Source organism: Columba livia, chromosome 1 (assembly GCF_036013475.1).
Source record: "Columba livia isolate bColLiv1 breed racing homer chromosome 1, bColLiv1.pat.W.v2, whole genome shotgun sequence".
Lineage (NCBI taxonomy): Eukaryota > Metazoa > Chordata > Aves > Columbiformes > Columbidae > Columba > Columba livia.
Window position 1 is genome coordinate 141,658,637 of NC_088602.1, and position 21,493 is coordinate 141,680,129.

Sequence of the window (21,493 nt, forward strand, 5' to 3'; positions counted from 1 at the left end):
ATTGAATCAAAAAGACAAAGTGATTAACACAAGTTATAGATTTATCATAAAGTCTAGTAACAGCAGTTCTCAGTACTTTGACTACTGGCCCACACTCCCCCTTCAATACGCTCTTAAGTATTTTGCTGTTAGGGGCCTTACCTGAATAAGAGATGCTGCAGCTGGGATTTGTCTGTTGAAGTGCTTCTGACGTTGCTTCTGCTGTACTTTCAAGGCAAAACCGGACCCCAGAATACCCTAAATATAAGCAAATTTAGTAGTCAGACTCCAATGTAGCTTCACATATCTAAATCAAATACTTCACACATGAAACAAACACACATTTTATAAAAGACTTTGCTAGAAAAAGAAAAGTTCTGAATTTTCAGATGTCCACAGTGATAGGAATCTATTTATTTCAACTAACACATCTGAAATGGAGCACGTTGATATTGGTATCATGTAACTTCAACAAACAGCACATGTTTATTGCTGTGATCTACAAGTCACATTTTTCATGGGTGTTCACAGAGGTAGTCATGTTCCAAGGGCAGCTCTGCGCAACGGTGGGAGAAGCAAATGCCAGCATCACATGACTGATCTACAGCTGTTCTTTGCTCTTGATTTTAGTCCCTTACGACAAAAGAAAAATCCCAAAACTAAAGCCAGAACACAGCTTGATTTTCTAGGCAAACTGAGCAAAGAAGCCAAATATATGTTTTAGAAGTTCAACATTTCTTTTAAAACTGGTAGTTACTAAAGAAATACTTTATCTGCCATAATTTTTTGGATGTTACCTTTATTTTGACCCCATGCACTTATTTTAAGATCCAAAAAGCCCAAAAATGCTCTATATTAATAGAACCATACACGAAAACAGAGCCAGTTTCCTAAACCTCTGCTTCATGGCAGTGTTCCTCTTCTCACAGGACCCAAAATTGTTCTTATATAATCATAAAACAACAGAAACAAAGGACACTTCACCTCTGGCACTGACATGCTAATTGAAAACAAAAAAAAAGTCTCTCTCTCTACCTCACAGAATAGCTTCAGTTCTTTGAGTAGTGAAAATTACTTTTACCTCCTTCCTAAGCCACATTTTTCCAAAGTGACTGCAGTAAAGATACAGCAGTTTCATTTGTGTGTGTGCACACAGATAAACATAAGCTTGAAGATGGGTGTGCACATTCTGAAGCAACACCCATCCCCACTATTTCCTATCAAAGGCACCAATTTAAAACTACCTAATTATGAGTCCAAACCAAACAGACGCATTAAAAAGTGAATTAAGTTCTACTTACCGCTGGCAGTGCAAAGAAAGATATAGCAAATACTGAAAAACAGGAAGCTACTGTCTTCCCAATCCATGTCTGGGGAACTTTGTCTCCATAACCAATTGTTGTTACTGTTACCTAGGCCAGAAACAAACACCCAATTCACTTTAATGCAGTACCTTTTCTCCCTCAAAAAACGGGGAGAGGGAAAGCAGAGGTAACACACGGATCAATAGTATTTGGATTTGTGCATAAAGAAACTACAGGAATGCACTAAACATCACTGTAGGTTTACCCCATTTTTACATTCTTCAGCCAGCAGTCACAACAGGCCACTGTTTTGGACGCAACAGTAGGCTGGACCTGTGATGACTGTTCTCACAGTTTGTAGCTGACTGCTTCCACCCTCCCAAACTGTAAGGATTGGCCTTGTGGGCTTGAAACCATAGGCTTGCAGTTTTTCTACTTTTGCTTTTAAAATGTAGTTTCACAGGGTTAAGAAGAAAGTCTTTGAATCTCTGACTTGCACACAACCAACACACAGACATCTACCAAACTCTGCAGTCAGGCAGCGACACTGGCCATGGCAGAGTAAGCAGGACACCGCTGGCTGGAAGGGAAAGGGACGGAACTAACATAGTCCCAGCTGAATCTTTATAGCAGGAGGAGAAACACACAACTATTCCAGGACACTTTCTCTCCTAAAGTATATATGCCAGCAGACCTAGAGGTGCCCCATAGATATAGTTCTCTGCCACTCAAAACTGTGTTTAATCCACAGGATGCATCATATTACTTTACCTGTATCTGCACATTGCTTATCAGGGTGCAGTGAGGGCCAGTTACTCCCTAAAAAGATGAGGAGCTCAGAGCCAAGACAGATCCAGAAAGGCAGTGCCTCCCAGGCAGGACCCAGTCCCACAGCACCCAAACAAAAAAGATGTAGTAAGAATAGCCAGGTCCAACCAAGAATCCACATTATAAGGCAATATTACAGCAATGAGGCAGGTCCAACATCAAGCCAACAAATTCATCCACAGGTCAGTGTTAGGATCAAGTCCAGTAACCAGCAAGTAAGTCCACAGTGATGATGCAGAGCCAAGATAAAGCCAGTAAGTCAGCCCTCAGGCTGAGATCAGGATCAAAGGACTACACAACCCAGCATACCTACAGTTGAACTAGAGACCAGCTCTCTTAGAGAAGAATGCTGAGCTTAAACAGAGCCCCTAGGAACGGGTGGAGGCTACAGGGGTTGCTGGTCAGGATTATTAGGCCAATTAGCACCATCAGGGCCTTAATAACAGCCTCCTCAGCAAGCCATGTTTAGGTCAGTGATCAGTATCACTGTGGGGGTGTCAGCAGCCCTTTCCAGGACACAGAGCCAGAATAGGGACAGTGATCTAGAAAGTGACATTGCATTAGTAACTCAGGGCTTGGGCAGGGACAGGCCACCCCTGAAAAGCCACAAAGATGAGGAGGGCCTGAGTGGGACAGAGGTTTTGGGCTGTTGCTGATGAGCCCTATTAGGCTGGGAGACAATTCATTAGGAGCCCAGTGGTCACTAAAGGGTTGGTGCTGTGGGGGGATCAGTGTCCAGGTGAAGGCTGGTCCATCAGAAGGGTATGTAATGTAACAAGGGCCAGCTGCTCCTCAACAAAAGGGGATCCTAAGGCAAGCCAAGGGAATCCCACAGCTGGCCAGACAGGGGCCTAACCACTCTGAGCCCAGCCCCACAGTGGGATTGACTCACAGACAGCAGCCACAGCCAAAAAAGAGTCTAAATCATTAGGTAATATCAAGGTGATGAGGTAAGTCTGAGGCCAAGTATGGAAGTCAGCCCACAGGTTGAGCTCCAGATCAACAGCCCATGGCTGAGCTGGAGACCAAGTCTCCTCCAGTACATCTCAGGCAGGGATTAAATACCCAGAACTGAAGTTCCATAGAGCCCTTGGGATGTGGACAGTGGGGGTGGCCCCAGGTGTGGTTGGTCAGGGCCACTAACAGCTTTTTAGCATACTCAGAGTCTTGACACTGCCATAGAATGGTATGACAAAGATGACTTGCACCCCTGAGATGTGGAAAGCTTCTGGTGATGCAATGAAGAATTTCTGTCATCAACACCAAGCACTGGGGACAGATTTAAAGAGAAAAAGTGTACTTCTATTTGGGAGTACCAGCCCTACACCCAGTCCCACTCCCTTCACTTTGCCTTGAATGGCAGAAGAAATACAGCCAAAACAGACTTAAAAGAATATGTAAATTTGCACTGACTACAAAAGAAGATGTGGAAACACTGCCTTTTATGGGAAAAGTTGCTAACAAATACTTAGATATTATGCAAAAAGGCATGGGAAGCATACTTCGAGAGCAGCTCTACAAAGAGCTGCAAGGAAGATTTGCAGGGGAAAAAATGACCAGCCACTGTCAAACTGAGTTTTTCTAAGTTAAAAAAAAAATCAGGTTTGTGTTTATTCACCATTAATTTCTCACTTGACGAAGTCAACTCTGTAGTATCTATATCGTCTAATTAATATTATTATTTTGAACTGCAAATTGCTCTCAGCAGGAGCTCTGTCTTGCCAGGTGTCTGTCCAGATTTACTGTGGCTTGCCTATCAAGTTACTCAGTTGCTGCGTGCTACCAGTAGTACAAACAAATGAGTTTTCCAGCCCCCAGAATTAAACCAGACCCTGCAAACTTTGAAATGCAGTATGTGTTAGTGGGGAGTGGAGGAAGTTATAGCAGTGCTTCTTTAACGGTACTTCAGCTCCTCAGTGCACCCAGATGACCCCTTAAAGTCTGGGATTTTTCCTTCCTTTTCATCTTTTTTTTTTTTCCTTATGAAAGGCTTCTTGTTTTTTGTGGGGTTTGGTTTAGGGTTTGGTTGGGTTTTTTTTGTTGTTGTTGTTTATTCAGTTCTTCAGCACTCAGAACTTAAAAACAAACTGCGGTAATATTAAGCTGCCTTAGAGTTACTACGGAAGACAGCATGAAAGCTGAAACCACAGAAAAAATGATTTTCCATCTCCACAGCAGGGATTTGGCTGGCAGATTCCTGCAGGTGCCTGAACATATCTCAGACTGTTTCTCCCTGGCTACCTTAAGAGGGTTCATTCTTGGTAATCTAATTAGTGCATTGAAGTATGTGGGAAGAATTACAAATAATGTAATTCTCTTGCTTTCTTAATCACAACCAGAATCTTTTTCTACTTGTATATCCTAAAGTTCTTAGTTATTTGCTCAGAGAATGTTTAATAACTAGGCTTTGGAAAACAACACTGCTTTCTTAATACACATTTGGTATGGCACATTCCAGCTGGTATGCACATGCTCCAACACAGGCTCTGGAAACATACATACACCTCAAAAAAGGAAGAACTACAATTTAGTAGAACTCAACAGAGCTTCTCACATGCTTTAAGATAGGCAGGTATCCTTAAGTCTTAAAAGTCAGAACTGCACTCCTCAAAAAACCATGTTCAATATAAAGGGGTTCAAACTGCTACCTCTACCATGGAAATTTACTACTGGAAATTCTGATTAATTGATCCCAAGTACCTCTGGCACTTAACACTGATTTACTGGAGTGACTATTTAAATCAAATTCAATAGTACAGAATAGTCCAGTTTGCAGCAAAAGCAATAGGCATTACCAACAGCAAGAGATGAGCGTGAAAGGGCCAACACAAGAGAAACCTCCTACATGCCCTTCTTTCATCAAGAAAAAATACCCAGGAAGGACAGAAAAACTGCTGTGACATGGGTTACAATTCTGGCAGACTGACAGTGCTGTTGGAAATGCTCTTGTATGTGTTCTAACATGCTATAAGTTCTGAAAGTAGCTTCATATAAAATACCACAAGCCTATGATATGTCTTCACAGTTTAATCCGTATGCCTACCAAACTTAGGTGAAACAACCTTGCATTTAACTGGAGTGGGTAAACGTAGTTAGAATTTAATTCCAACTCTCATTCATTCTTTATTTTCTCTTTTATTTATATTTAAATCTTTCAGGTCATATGTATTAAGTTCAGCAAGCTTGCACTTTCTACTCAAAGCAAAATCTTACCCATAATACACCCTGTGGTTTTTGTCAGACGTATAAGACTTTCAAATACTTGCTACCAAGATTTTTTTTCTGTGATTCTGTTTTGAAAGGCAAAAGTGAAATCAAATTTCACTCCCTAGTAACTCCACATCTGTGTTTCTATGTTACAGAAAATTTGAAAAGAAAAAGAAACTGATTCACTTTGTCCTTTGTCACTGTTCCCAGCTGTGAACTGCACCTGCACCGTGACTCACTAATGCTGAGGAGGCCTAGAGTCTGGAAAGCTTAAACAATTTAAACACTGTTCTTCCTGTGTCTCACACAGCTAGAGAAAAACAAAACTGATTTTATCTTGCTGTTGCTCAAAATCAGTCAAGTTTTAGAAAACAACAACAAAACCCATTGAACACTTCGCAAGGCCTATACATACATTTTGAAATACAGATTCTAGGTCATCTATCTCAACAAGGTAAAGTAATGCACATTTTAAACTTATTTGTTGGCCTTCGTAACTGAATTTCTTTTAAATTACTTAAGTCCAAAATATGAACAATATATGCCTGTGTAAATACAACCTGTTTATTCTGTCATTTTTTTTTTACTCTTTGCTCAAATCAAGGCTGTATGTCCTAGCATTTAAAAATATTTCGTAATCCGTACCTAAACATTCAATGCAACTCATAAAGCAAGCTCTGGATAACTAGAGCTAGAAAAAAAATCGAAGGAAAGGTAGAAAAAGTACACTGGCCTCACAAGGAGTTTTTATTACATACAGGAATAACCAATGCATGAATATACAGGACAGAACTGGATGCTCAAAACCATAGCTAGTTCTCAAACTGATTGCTGAAAATTGTTTCTTTGTTTTCCACTGTACCTTGCTCCCCTCAGTTTGACAAGGGGTTCTTCTCAGGTCTGAATTTGGGCATTTCTGGCCTTTTGTGGTTACAGGCCTAGGAATTACTTTAGGAAACACCAAAGACATTGTGCAGAGCAAATATGAATCACCATCTTTTAATTATTACATGTTAAATTAAGACACCCTTGTCGATAAACTATATGCTTTCTTTCACTGGCATCATTCTAATTCACATGGTGCTACAAACCTCTATGGAGCTTCACTGTGCTAAAAAAAGCTATGAGATGTTTCTCACAGATTTAGCCAAACTAGCACAAACTTTTATGAGAGCCCCTAATGCTGCTGAACTTCTCACAAGCAGTTTTTAATTAGATGAACTTCACACACTATTCAGCAAGACCATTAGTAAAACCCGAAAGAATAGTTGTGTTCCACTCTGGTCATTTGAACACTGGTGTTTGAGCTGAACTGCTCAAATAATAGCAGAATAAGAGATCTTGTGTACTGGTTTGTTATCTTAAAGTAGACACAGGGTGTCTTTCATAAAATCAATTACACGCTAATTGTTTTGCTTTTAAAATATAGCACAATCTGTGCTTCTGGGATATTTGTTCCTTTCCTCCACTAGCTAGAGGTTATCTCATGTCTATAATCATGAGGTTTTATGTTCTGAAAAAATTATCGTATGTCTATTGAGGACTTAAACAAGTGGTTGTTGTAAGGGCTAGTCCATGGTTTTGTTTCTTCCTAGCACATTAGATAATCAGGCCCATCTGGTCACTTAGTAGATTTTTCTTTTCTACTAGATTATTTTGGTTTGTACTGTTTTGCACAGCCCAAGGTGATACACCACAAATGAAATGACAACCTAATGACAGGAATTTAATGTTTAAAAGATTTCCATACTGAGCTACTTGAAAAGTGGTAATTTGCGGTACATGTAATATAATCTGTATTTCTGTATACTTCATTGCAGTAGAGGCTTATGGACCATCCAAGCTAAGGATTAGAAATGTATATCTAGTAGGAACTTTTTGTCTGTCTTCCCAGGCTTACTTACCAGTTTATTTGGATGCAGATAAGCAATTGGGTTTTGGCCCAATAACTATATCGTCATCTTTCAAGTCCATCATCTAAGAACAAATCCAGTTTCTCGTGTTTCAAATTACTCTTGAAATATATCCTTCTCTCTCTGGAGATGGCTCTGCATCTGTTCTAGTCCTCTCATTTTTCTCTGTCACTAACACTAATGTGATGAATCTCCTTGGGTTTATTATAATGAGACAGCCAACTCATAAAATATATGAGGTTCTCTAGCGGGGAAAAGAGACCACAAGAGAAGAGATGGTTCATGCAACAGCTAATAAGAAGGGAAAGTATGAGTCACTGTGAGAAACATAATGAGAAGAGCCATATGAAGGGAGTGTAGAAACCATCTGGTCTCTTATTCTGTTCATAGCTATCTATTCCATTTTCGACTGATTATGGGCATGCACACAATAATTACCACAATGTTTGCGTAATCCCAACAATGCTATTTTTCTTCATTTCACCAATGATTTGCACTGATCCTGACTGACGATTGATACCCAAAGTAGCAGATGAATCTGTGAAGCTTTGACAGCTGCTGGCAACAGAAACCTGTAACCTGCGTCAAGGTCTGCATTATTACTGAGAGAGTGAGGTTTACACAAAAATATTAAAAAAAAATAAAATTTAATACCAAAATTTAAACCAAAATGGTTTAATTGCACTTATACTCCTTCTCATATATTTTTGAAAAAGTTATCAAGATTCCCTACAGAAATACATTCTGCAAAGAAAGAAATGCCAGGTTTTTTAAAAGGATCACATCTTAAACAGAAAATCTTGTGCACTAAGTTTGCACATGCATTTTGTTTGTAAACTTACCACACCCCACCAAAGGGCATCAGCATAACTGGAGAAACCTGTCTTTCCATCCTCATCAACTGCATCCTTCTCAGCAAGATAAACAAAATAGGATGAAAAAATTAATCCCAAGAATCCAATGTACAATGTTGTTATGAGTTCCTATTAAAAGAAAAAGCAAACAAGTACATAAGGTTCACATCGTATATATTCTATACTTATAAAACATTTCAAATATCTGGGGGTTCTTTGCATCACAGTAGAAAAAATAATATTTCAGGTACAAAATTTGCTTCCAGTAAAACAGGTAGTTCAATTACTTGTTTTATATTCCTATCAGACTATAAAATTCAAGGAGAAGCCATGATTTATACAAAATTACTTGGAGAGCTAAAAGTAGGGTGGGACATCTCCCCTGTTTTATGTCTTGTGAATAGGAATAATTCCATTTAACTGTCCATTTAAAATACCAAATATTAATAAATTTTGAAAATAGTAAAACAGCTTTAGAAATGCAATCTGGGAAGAGTACACTAAAATAACAGGCCATGATACAGTGCTTGTGAATGCATCATTTTCTCTACAGATTTTTGGACAGAAAGGTTGTATCAGGACTGATGCAACTTAGACACAGGATTGTTACAGTCTTCAGGGAAAATGTGCTTGCTCATTTAAACGAGCCAAAATGTGTAGTGTCACAGATGCAAAAATGTGTAAAGCTTATAGAAATGGTGCTACATTGTAATCAAATGAGATATTCACCTACCCCTCAGGAAAATCCAATACCTAGTTATGAGTTTTGATGACTTAAAGTTTACAGTGCTTCAATAGTTAACACATTATATTCATTTACTTTTTTTGCACATATTTAGCCATTTTTATTATGCAACATTGTAGTACTACATCTTTATTGGCATTTTCCTTAAATTCTTGACAGAGTTATTTTTCTCTCCTTGGATCCAAATCAATACAGGAATTAAAATATTCCCATAAGATAAATTTATAATGAAAACCTGCCCAAGAAGCATTTCCTCTAAAGTATGCCAGGTTTTCACAAGTTTTCTGTAACATTCTACTTACACTTCTTAAACCGTTTATGAAGGAAGGTTCAGGTTTTGTCACCAGACTTTCTTCAGATTTTTTCGTTTCATTGCCTTATAAGAGCTTTCTGGGAAAATGTAGCCCTGGTAGCTAGTAACTGCATTCAGCAGCAGGAACCATACATACTCTTCCTCCTGCTATAGCACTAATTAAAATCTAGGTTTGACAAATTTTTAAGTGATCTTGGCACAAAACTAAGTTGGTGGTTTTTCTCTAATCATTTAATAGTGACCTAAATAATGAATTTTGATAGCATTCAGTTTTGCCCATAGGCAAGTCTTTTAATCTAAGCCTTAATTCTTTGTTGGCCTGTTAACTAAACAAGTTGAAAGAGGAAACGAAACTTGGGTTTTCTGTAGTTCAGATTTCTATGCTGGGGACCATTCTTTTCTCATCTTTTTCTCTACTGATAAGGATACACTGTGTACTTGTGGATATGATTTAATTGCTCTCAAAAGTTAGTTATGTTTTCATTTATAGTTGACTATTTGCTTTTCTCTAAGACATACTGCATTGAAGAGGGAGTGCAGATTTTAAAATAATCTAGAAATACGAATAGAGTGGTGTCTATGAATGCCAAATATTATGAATTGCTATATGATCTCAAAACAAAGAGAATTTTGTAGAAATCAGGCCTTAAAACTTCACATTGATATGATTTTTTAATAGATCAGAGCTTAAGAATGAAGAGTGCTGCCTAATACTAACGCCTGTTTTCAGCAGCAAGTTTTGGATACATATATGCAAAAGAAACAGCAAGATCAAAAAAACAAGTATTCACAAAGGTAAATTTGAATATTGAGAGACATGAGTCAATGCTTTTTTTTTAACTTAGGTAGATTTATATTTTCAGTTGCAATAAGGACCACAAAAAATAAAATTCAACACTTAGGAAAAAAAAAAAACAAACCCAAATCCAGAACTCATCAGTGACTCCCTCTTCAAAGCAGCAGAAGACCTCACAAGACAAGGTGAGGAATAAGTAAAACTAAATGAGAGGCTTACAAGCTGGAACTGGATTGGCTAACTCAGTATTCCAGTAAGCTGCATGATTTTTCCATGTCTTTCCAACACCACATGTGATATTGACTCATGTTTTGTTGCTTTTGGCAAGAAATGCTTGTATAAGCTCAATCCGCTGAAAATAGAAGAGCATCCTAGCCAAACTGGGCCTGAACAAGTGAATACAGCTATATGTAAAATTCCAAAACACATGGAAATCATTGGTGACAACTTTAGTAGGCTCCTCTGGGCCCGCAGAGGTCCAAGTGATTGTTATTTTCACAGGTCACAAAGACGTGAATTTATTTTCTCACATTGTTTAAGGGTTTAAGGTCCCGTTTTTTCTGAAAGAGTACCAAACTCAACAAATAAATGAGGTCCTTGTACTCTGCCTATAAAGAAAGAGCAGCTGAGGTGTTTTTGTTTTGGTTTGGTTTGTTTTTTTTCAAACAAAAATTTCTTTAAGAGGCTGGGCAGGAATAAAGATTCCATTTTCCCTTCCGTTTGGTACCACACTAGGGTTTCAGCTACACTTGTCCAATGTCAATACAGAACTGTGTGTTTGAAATTTTTTTTATTAATGTGTTAGTGGGTGATCTGCTTTGACAAGTACTACAGATCTGTAGAGTTTTATATATCATCATAATCACTTCTTTGGATTAGCAGAACTTTAGGTGTGTTTATTCATAAATTCACTTCTCCAAGGCTATATTTTTTCCTTTTAAATCATTGAACTTATTTATGTTTGTGACATTTAAGACTTAAGTGTTATATTTTGGATATAATATTTCCAGATTCTTTACTAAAACTCTGAACACCCACAGGAAAAAATTCTCTCAAACACCTCTGTCAGTAAGGTTAGCAAATGTTGAGAAAGTGTATTTGGATACCAGCTCTGCCCCAGCTAGATATCCAGGCAATGCAACCATAATAAATGAAGACCACACAGACTTGGAGCATTAAAAGTCATCCCGTTGTACAGGATGAAAGTAGGCTTTATACTAGAGTACTTCTAGAAGATTTATTTCAGATTGGAATGTTATGTGCATCAATGCTGCACAGCCATCAGGATATAAAATTTCCTACAGTACTGGGGGAAAAAAAATAATAATAATAAATAAATAAATAAATAAATAAATAAATAAATATCTCCCATTCTTTGCCCCAAAACAACAGTTTTCTAAAACAGCAAATGAAACAATATCTGTGTAGAAATCTGTAACTATTTGTCAATATCTGGAGAAGAAATCTATACTCATAAAGAACAGGTTAAAAAACCACCCTCCCAAGTGAGATGTAAACATTCATAGCACAGTATTTGCCCTCCATAGTATGGTATGATACGCAAGATCTATTATTATGTTCAGAAAGCTAATTTGGCTTTTCATCAAGAGAGTTCACAAAGCCCTAAAATAAAGCCTTCAGCTAGAAATTTTTGAAAGTCTTCACTAAAATATTTAAGCTTTTCCTGCTTAATGAACTTTTATACAGAACAACTGTTTCAAAGCTTTAGCAGACATGAGTTCTTACAGCCAAGTTTACCTCCGTGACCACACCCTTGAAAAAGTAATTTTTCTTGCATATTATCATAACATAGTTAGTATTTTTATTCCTAGAATATATAGAAAACTCGTTATTTAGGCAGAGAAAACAGAATTATTTCAATAATTTACTTGTTCTATTAAGGCTTTTCCACTAGCACTTGTTTTTCCACAGAATAACCAAGGTAGGTACGTATCTTCTGTGAAGACAGTTAACAGTATTTGCAAAAAGAAATGCAGCCCACATCATGGCGTTTAATGAATTATATTGAATGATAACATCAAAAAGTACAACAGTTCATTTCCAAAAGAATACTGATGCTTATACCCTGTTAGCCTCTGACCTGAAGTAAAAAATATTGTTCCCATTTTAAAAGTAGAAAGAAATACATCATGGAACACTTTCTCTTGGAACACTGTTATTTTAAACCAGACTATGATTTGAAGTCCATGAAAAGAATATACTAAATTAAACAAAATGCTGGGGATCTTTAAAGATCTAGCACCTGGCGGTGTATGAAAACAACTGATCCTAATAGTCGCCAAGTGCCGCCCTGTCGATCTACATGAAGCATGCGAAGTATCTGGAGAAACCGGATCCCCCTGTAAGAAAAAATGGGACATTAAATAAAAAACTAGTGATTGAAAACAACACTGCTCTATCTATACACAGTTGACTATGCTCACTAACATACTGCCATATTAGAGAACTCTGATAGCACTGTCCCTGGCTAAAGTTCCATCTTAGACTCGAGGCATCTCAGTAGGCGGTATGTTTAAATCACATTTCATTATATTCAGAAATATAGAGTAGGACAACAATTAGAAAAAAAAAGAAAAAGAAAGTCTAAAATGTATGCTCTCATACCCAGAGGAGACTTGCACATTTTACCTAATTATGATGCTCAAATGCTTTCCTTCCAAGCAAAACCAGTGCTTCAGGCTTTGATAACATAAATGTGAGCAAACTTTTTTTCTGTATTTGCCAAAAGCAGATTGCAAACCAAACATGGTATTACTGAAATCCTTTTTGTGTAAGTTATGCAAATAATCTAATCAGAAATATAAAATAGACTCCTATGTGGTTTTAGGACAATAACTGAATCATAAACTCCCAATGTTTTCAACTAAAGAAAATAATTATCAATATGGTTCCTCAGCAGAATTTTATTCAATTAAAATATTTCATTCTAGTCACCCTTTCAACAATGAACTTTGTTTTCCCACACTCATCTTACTATCTTATCACTGAAAGAAAACAGTGAAGAGCAGGAAAGGATAAAAAAAATTTCACTAAAATTATTTTTAGTTCTTTTTAGCTATCCTTAAAATTTTGTTGTCATTCTTGTCAGTTTTCTTTTTTAATTCAGTCTTCTTATTTTAATTCCACTGTGGCTACATTTTTCTGGGTTACACCAACAGCCAGAAAACTCAGCATGGTGCCATCCTCAGTCACTGGGAAGTCATGTTGTCTTCTGAAAGACCCAACTTTTCTTGTATTCAGAAATCAGGTTTTCTGAAATTTCACAGCTGATGGTCAAATGATCAAATACTTGTCATTTTTTTTGAAAACACACAATGATCTTGACTATCAAATCATATATCAGTGACTGAGTACATTAACATCATGTTTTGTTATTTCTTTGATATGGCATTAGAATAATAATTTTAATTAACTGGAAACATTAAAATATCCACTTAAAACCTGTTAATTAAAACATGAGTCCAAGAAGAATTACAAGACTACCAGATACATGAGCACCAAGAGACTTCTGTCATGTTACAGCTCATTGGTTGTGTATGTCAGAGCACCACATGTAGCTACGCTGTACAATTACTAGACACACCTCTTGATGCCTTGACCCAATGGCAGCTCTTGGTTTTTCCGTTTCTGTTGTATCTGAGATGGTTATGGCTCTTTTACTGCCCAGTGCTGACTTACATGTTATAGGCAGGGAGTTTTACAAATAAAGATTTAAAAAACAAGATAGTGAAGAGGAAACTCCAGATACACAGCCTCTGAACATGCACAACCCATTTCCTCTGAAAAGGGAAAATGAATTGGTTGGAAAGAAAACAATTTTTATCAATTTAGTGAACTTAAAACAGTAAGGACAGAACGCTACAGGACTCTGCTGTGAACTCTGCAGTGCTACTAGGTTTCAGTCTCACTGGTTGCTGCAGGGATCAAAATGTCAACCTGTCATACCTGTTGGGTCTGGAGCTTGCAACTTCATTCTACAAGAAAACAACCTGACATGCATGACCCATGCTTTCTGGGATGGCTGAAATTTAAGAGAGGTCCAAACAGGACAACAATATTATACATTAGAAGCAACAAAAGCAAAGGCAAGGATGTGAAATTCATTCCTTCTTAACTAAGAAACAGCCACTCACATCACAGTCCTGAGGAAACCTGATGGGATTAAGACTTGCTTGACCCAGTCAGTTTTTCAATGGGGCAATAAGAACACTGCAGAGACGAGGGTTAAGCTCCTCTGGCAGAAAGCATTCTGAGTGGTAGGACAGAAACTGTATAATTTAACACCAGGTAAGGCTGCACTGAGCCCAAAGCCACCTGGATTCACATATAAACAGAGCAGTTGTCTTCGTTAAAGTCCTTCCTACACTTCTAGCTAAATTAAAGAAAATCTTCAGAATTTTCACAGTTGCCCTCCGCCTATATGAGCTGATGAATCACATTCATGATGCTTCCGTGAGTCTTTATCATCATGTAAAGATTGATGTTCTATGGAAATAGTTACTTTAAAATATTTTATACATGTAGTTCCCTCCAGTGTTTTTCTATACAGCTAGACAGTTTAGATAGCACTGTACCTTCTCATTTCCCAGTGATTAGACTGCACTGGAAATGAGAGACTTGTAACACAACATGCAGCACATGCTGCAAGTTAGAAGTGGGAAGAGTGGGAAGTACACCTATTCTGCTTATCATTCTTTTATTTACCCACTTTATTTCCCTAAACAAGCTTGCAGTACTTGATGAAAGCTGAGCAAACACTGTAGACATCAAATGTTTCTGGTTCGTGTATGGTACAAGTTACTTGTGACAAACAAATCCACCAAACCATAATTACTCTTTAAACAAAGTAATTACTTGTACTCAAAAAGAATGGAGTTAAATTCTGTCTGGATTACTTCTCAAATAAGTTGATGTTCTGTAATACTTCTTTTGTTTCAGAAAGAGAGCTATTTAATGTTTATATAGGACACAATGTTCCTTTAATTTTTTTTGCTTGGCTTCAGTATTCGCACAATTCTTAATAGGCCTTGTTTCTGCACTGTTGTTTCCCAACCAGTGACCAAGCACAATAACACACAGTCTGCCACTGTTCAGGGCTTCCATGTAATAACTTTTCCTATATTAGGAAAATTACATATAGATCTAATCAGAAATTGGAAATTAGATATACATATAATATAACTCTGCTACATTATTATGAATAGCTACAATCACTAGACAAACATACCTTATTGCAGAGGTAGCAAACACCTGTCCATTAGATCCTATGCTCAGAACAATAATTGAGGCTACTACAACAATTAGATCTGGTAAAAAAAAAGAAATGTTAAGTGTCAGCTCTCAGCCCTGAAACACACAATACAGACAGACTGAGGAAAGCACTTTAAAAAATAAGTTAGCTGAAACTATGGCAATGTAGCTGAAACTTAGTGGGCAATAAGTTAACGTAATACTTTCACATCAAAAAAAATCACATAAAAAAACAAGGATATAGTTTCCTCCATGATGAATTTAATAATGTAAATTTTAAAGATCCTGATAGATCAGTCAGCTTGCCACAAAAAAAAAAAAAAAAAAAAGGCAAAGTCATACATACATACACCCTAGAAATCAATCCATATTTTGGCCCAGGGCTCTTGATTTAAGAGAGGAAGATTTTGCTTTGATCATTAATGAAAGGCATAAAATACAGACAAATATCATATGCAGATACACACACATAGACTTAGTTTAAAAATTGTATCAAAGCTGTAAAGCCAAGCTTTCAAATTTTAGGGAACTGTCAGAACAAACATTGCTAAAAAGAGTCATAGTTGTTGGTTTACTTTGTGATATTGTCTTTAATTTTATGAAAAAATAATTGTTGCCAGAGTTCCACTTTTTTTTTTTTCCACAGCTCCACGGTTCACACAGTTCCAGCATTATAGAATGCAAATAATGGATTGTGTTCACAGTGCTAGCATCCCTTATTTTCTCTTATTCTAGCTCAGTGAAAAGACCTATGGCTTTGAATTATTGAACCCTGCTCTAAAATAATTCCAACAAGATATTTTTCTAATTTTCTCATGGGCGTTTCTGTGATAATCCTCTTCAGAGCACCTAAATGCTTTCTAACCAGAAAATAAAGGATAGTAATATAAATGGATAGCAAATGTAGGTAGAATAAGGAAAAGTTTTGGTAAATTTTCCTTGCCAGTTTTAAACAAGCAGTACCTTATTCCTGAGAGCCCTTAACATTATGTAGCACTTCAATACAAACAGTGCCTGCTGACTTCACTTGCAGCTGTGAGAGCTCAGAACCCCTGTAACCTGACTTCAAAGACTTCATTTGGACCTCCAGAAAATTAGGCACACTTGTGAAAACTGATTTAAATGACTATCACAGAGTTTCCATGTGATGCCAAGGCAAGATGCAGGATTGAATCCAACTTCAGACGGAACAACAGTTGCCTTCAATGACAGTAACTTTTTTTTCCTCTCCTTTAAACATTCTCTTGCCTCACTCACAACCATGTAGTTACTGCAACAAATACTGCATCGGTTTTACAATCGACAGAATCCTTCACTTCACTCTCTGACTTAGATTATTTTCCAGTATCAGTCTGATTTTTGCTGTAAAAGCAGGATTCCCTCCCCAAGGGATGGCAACCAATCAGTTTAAAGACTGTACTACATTCATTGTACTTTTATGAAAATGAAAATAAATGTAGGGAGGGATACGTTTAAGATATAGAAAGAGCTGCCATTTTGGGATAATCTAACTTTTGAGTACCTGACCTTCCAAAATGTTTATGCAGTTCTTTTATTATGTACATGTGTGAACATATGTGTGTGTGAACATACATGTGTAAACACTCAGAATTTAGGGAGTTTTCTTCCCATCACATCATAATACAGATCTTTGTACTTAAGCAAAGGAGGCAACCAATGTCCTCACTAAGTTTTCAGACACGTGCATCCAATGACCAGCACTGAATGAGGGAAAGACCGACACTTAGGAAATTATTTTCAAGCAGGTAATTAGAATAACATAGATTTTTCATCTGTACTTTCCACTTTTCTGAAAACGTGTTCCACATGGTAGAGATATTTCAATATTTTTTTCCCAAAACTTTTTCTCCTATATCTGCTTTTCTCTGTCCCTAATTTTCATGCTGGTTTCCAGTCTTCAGGCTTCTCATACTAATCCCAGTTTACTGATTCAAACAGTCCTATTTTTCACTCTTGTTCTTCAGCACATCCTTCTGCCCTTAAGCTGACGCTTTTCAAGCTCACGTATTTCAAACCTTCACCTTTTTTTTTCCTTCAGCCTCCTGCTTGCCTATCAATCTCTTCATACATTCTCCTCCCAGACCCTTATATCAACAACCCACCTTCTGCCATTTCACCAAGCCTGTATATCCCAGTCTGTTCCTCCTGCCCTGCCACTTCACCTTGGTATTCAAGCCTGGTATTTTTCCTTTCCATGTGCCCTGGGCAGTTTTAGGAAGAGCAATATAAAACAAAAATCGATAGATTTTTTACTTACAGCCCCAGCACTACTGCTCAGAGAAACCTGACATTTGAATTGTGCAGGCTAGTGTTTCTCCTTAAGAAATTGCCAAATTGTTTTATTGAGGAAAAGCTTAACCATTTTGCATGAAATATCTCCACAAGACTGAAACTGAAGCAGACACTTGGCCTAGAAAATATCAGGATAAAGTGCCAGTATTTGTTCAAACAACTTTTTCAACTCTAAAAAGTAGTAGTATTTAGATTAGCATTACATTAGTATTTATGTCAGTTTTAAAAAAGAAATTATCAGGAAGACTTGGTAATTTTAAAAATTGAATTCCAGTAATTTATTAACAGTGACACGTGGATATTCTTCTCAAACATTCTACTTATTTATGTGTTTGCAAACATGACTGTACATACACGTGAGGTGTAGACAGATGAAAATGACTGTGTCTTCTATATAATATGTGCACTACACATGTATATGACAAATCTGCACAAACCACATTTCCTGAAATTTAGCATGTGTAGTATACAGATTTGAAAACCTAGTCCACTTCTAGTCCAGTGTCCCCATTGCTTACTCTTAAGGTTCAAATCCTTGAGAAATTCCAAAGAGCTACCATCTAAAAATCAGCTTTCCAGTGAAATATTACTTAGTTCACATCACTTAGTTAGCACAGCACATAATGCAGCCTACCTAAGTACTGCTTCTTCTGAGCAAACTACTGATGTGTTTCTAATGTTCTCACAAGTTCACTTTCTAGTATGCAATTCTCAACGTTTTGATTAAAAGCAATTAATCCTTTTAGAATTTGAAACGGTAAAAATATTTGCATTTCTATTTTAATTGTTAGTTGCCATAGTATTTTTCATAATGGAAATAGCCCTCAGCTTCCAGGTGTGTTCTCAGTAGTCTGAAGATAATATGATGTCAATTGGGACTTAAATTAAACAAATTATATGCACATATTTCAATCCTATTTACATAGTATCATTATTTTGCTGAACTTTTGTGTTCTACTGGCTCTGCATAATTTAGGTTTATATGAGATAACTGGAACTTTAAATACCAGATGCTGATGATTTTTCAGAACTGTATACATAACTGATTAAAGGTGCTCATAAATAAAATTCTACTGCCCTTTCCTTAAGGACAATATGAGATGGACACACATATCGGGTCTTTACACCAGTAACTTATGTCCTGGTTATGTCTTTCAAACTGCATACTGTCAAGACTAGAAGAAACAAAAGTTAATTCATAAATTGGTTGTTCATGACATTTTCTGCAGCAACAATAAAAAATAAAAGAGCTTGTGAAAGGACATTGTCTTGATTTTTCCTGTGTTTGTTACCTCCCTTTCATAAAAGCCTAATTAGGCTGGGATCTTCAGAAGGATTTATCTCCTAACTTAACTCTACTGATGTAGTAAGTAATGGAAGTGTTAAATCAATATTTAGGAAAGGTATCACTATTACAGCTGCTACCAGAGTACGTGAGCACTGCACAATCTTCAAAGATCCTCATTCTGTAGATTAGGGAATGAAGAAACATGAAGAGGCAAAATGATTTTTCTAGGAATTCTTGGTATGCTGGAAATTAATTCAATCTGTGCCTCCTGACAGGTTCCCTAACTATAGAATTGTCTTCTCTCACTTACGTGTAATCACCTATAACATGTCTGCAAAGAGGAGAAAAATTAGGCTAGCTTCAGAAAACCTATATAAGAAACAAAAAAATTGTATTTTCATGGTGGAGACATTGCATCATTTTCCATTTTAAATAAAATTTTTAAAGACTATTCAGGAGATAGTGTGTCTCATTTTAACATTTTCCTTCCCCAGTTCTAGAAGTTGCATGTTAACATATTAATTTATGCAACATGGAATGGAATAATATTAAACAAGTTTATAAAATAAAGTAATAACTAGTTTGACTTCTAAATCTCTTTCAGGTAATAAGCAACAAAATATTTTTTATTTACAATTAGAGAAGGGAGAAAAGGAAAAAGAATGAGAGAAATTTCAAAAGTTCAAAATTGCTACCTAAATTGAACTTTCTAAGAATCAATCCAAATTTTAGTGTGGACAGATACCCATAAAAGTAATCTCTCTGATATCAAAGACATTTCAATGATATTTTCTAAGTTTAAAATAAAAACTTTCATACTAATGCAAAAGTAAAATTAATACCTTATTTTTTTAATTCTGTTCTAATCCTTTAATTTATTTTTCTAGTGTTCATACTTTATTCTTGTTGGTTTGAAAATGATAGATTGAGTCAGGATGATTCAATCTTTCACAGCAAAACTATTTCCCATGCTTACCTATTTGGATTAGTGTAAACACAGTCTCACTCCGTTTGATATGTAAAAACAAATCTTGACTTTAAATGTATTGTATTCTTACAGGAATTTTAAATGTAAAAACAGTACTGATATCTTTGAATACACTATCAGCTGTAATAATTCTTAGCTTTTCTTAACAAAAAAAGAAACCATGTCTCCTCCAGGGGCTATACAAACATGAATGTTTACTGTGGTAGATGCACAATACCAGCGTACAGAACCACTATCAAGTTGAAATCACAGTTTAAGGGGACTGCCACATTTTCTCCTCCAGCTGTGTACTCTAACAGACCTATCTAAAAAACATTTCTTAATTGAAAGAGGTGTCAAGAACATGATTAGGAGAAAAGAGTTACCTATAGGGTTCATGAAACTAGATCTGATCTAGAAGCAGATGAAGAATTTATTTGTATGTAATGAAACACTTATTTCCCAATAATCCAAAACTGAGTACAGTATCTCATCCTGTTATTCACTGCTCACATCCACACGTATGATATGTTTCCCAAGTTTTTGCACCAAGTTTCATAAAGTCACAGATGATTAAGTAAATAGCGACCCATTCTCTCCCTCTCCCCTTTCACCTCTTGCAGTTTGCTCTAATTACAACTGAATGAGCTGATGTTCATGTCATGTAAAATTCACAGCTCTACTGGAGTCTATATAAAATCACAGGCTTAAAACAGAAACACTCATTTTATGATCTACTACAATTTTGTCCGAACATCACGTTTTATTAATCACTCATTCACTGTTCCACAGGTTTTGTTAGTCACCTCTCCCTCTAAACTCTCTCTTACTACAGAGGTGTTACCCACAGTAGTCACTCGGACAATCTAAACTACTTAACGTTAGTAATACCCAAGAGAATTTCTCCTGAGTTACACTTTGCACTTCCATGTTTTTTCCAATTTACGCTCACCTTTGTGTTTGCTTTCTAATTTCCTTAGAAATTCTTTGTAAGGAAGGAGTTTGGTTTCAAAAGCTTGACAGTTTTCTCCAGTTACACAAGTGGATTTAGTAGAGATTTCTGCATTTTACAATTTTGACTTTCTTAAACTGATGTCTGCCTGTGTCTCACTGCCATATTTTGAATGTTCCGTTCTAGCAATCCAAAAGAAGAAATAATTGCATAGGTTCAGAAAGTAGATAAATGTTTGAGTGATAGACATAGCTCAGAATCGCAATATGGCCTCTGCAGTAGTTGACATGTTTACTTTAAACTGGATGATAATAGCAAAGTTAAGGGAAAAAAAATAAAAATTAAATCTTACCAATAATTGATATGGGTTTTCTGGCAAACCGTATTCTTCCCTTGAAGCCAACGTACTTACTCCTGCAGCCTGCAGACCACAATCGGACCACATATTCAGCACCAAAAAACACAACCAGAACTATTTCCTATCAAAATTAAAAGGACAAAATATCAGGTTTATTTCATTAAAAGAGTGACTACAGTTTACACATCTTAGTCCTATGACTAATACAAATAAGTTTGTTGAGATGAAAGATGCAATAAAAAGGACTGTGCCTAATCTGTTCACTTTTTATATGCATATGCCAGCCAGTATGTAAGAGAGATATAATCTGATAATCTGTTCCTGAATGTGATTTGCATGAATGGACAGTTTAAGCTCCATTTCATCAGTATATCATACAGAAAAACACAATATTCTTCTTTTGTT

General features: G+C 36.5%; 1 protein-coding gene across 2 annotated transcripts in view; it reads right to left on the reverse strand.

The window, feature by feature from the left end:
• LOC102092424 (potassium voltage-gated channel subfamily KQT member 1) overlaps positions 1-21,493 on the reverse strand; it is a 492,070-nt gene that overhangs the window by 426,703 nt on the left and 43,874 nt on the right. For both annotated transcript variants that reach the window (XM_021298409.2, XM_065033942.1), the window contains exons 4-9: positions 21,083-21,209; positions 15,188-15,266; positions 12,203-12,299; positions 8,074-8,214; positions 1,281-1,391; positions 142-237 (exon numbers count right to left, since the gene is read on the reverse strand). In XM_021298409.2, coding sequence (XP_021154084.1) covers positions 142-237; positions 1,281-1,391; positions 8,074-8,214; positions 12,203-12,299; positions 15,188-15,266; positions 21,083-21,209 — 651 coding nt within the window. The remainder of the gene's footprint in view (positions 1-141; positions 238-1,280; positions 1,392-8,073; positions 8,215-12,202; positions 12,300-15,187; positions 15,267-21,082; positions 21,210-21,493) is intronic.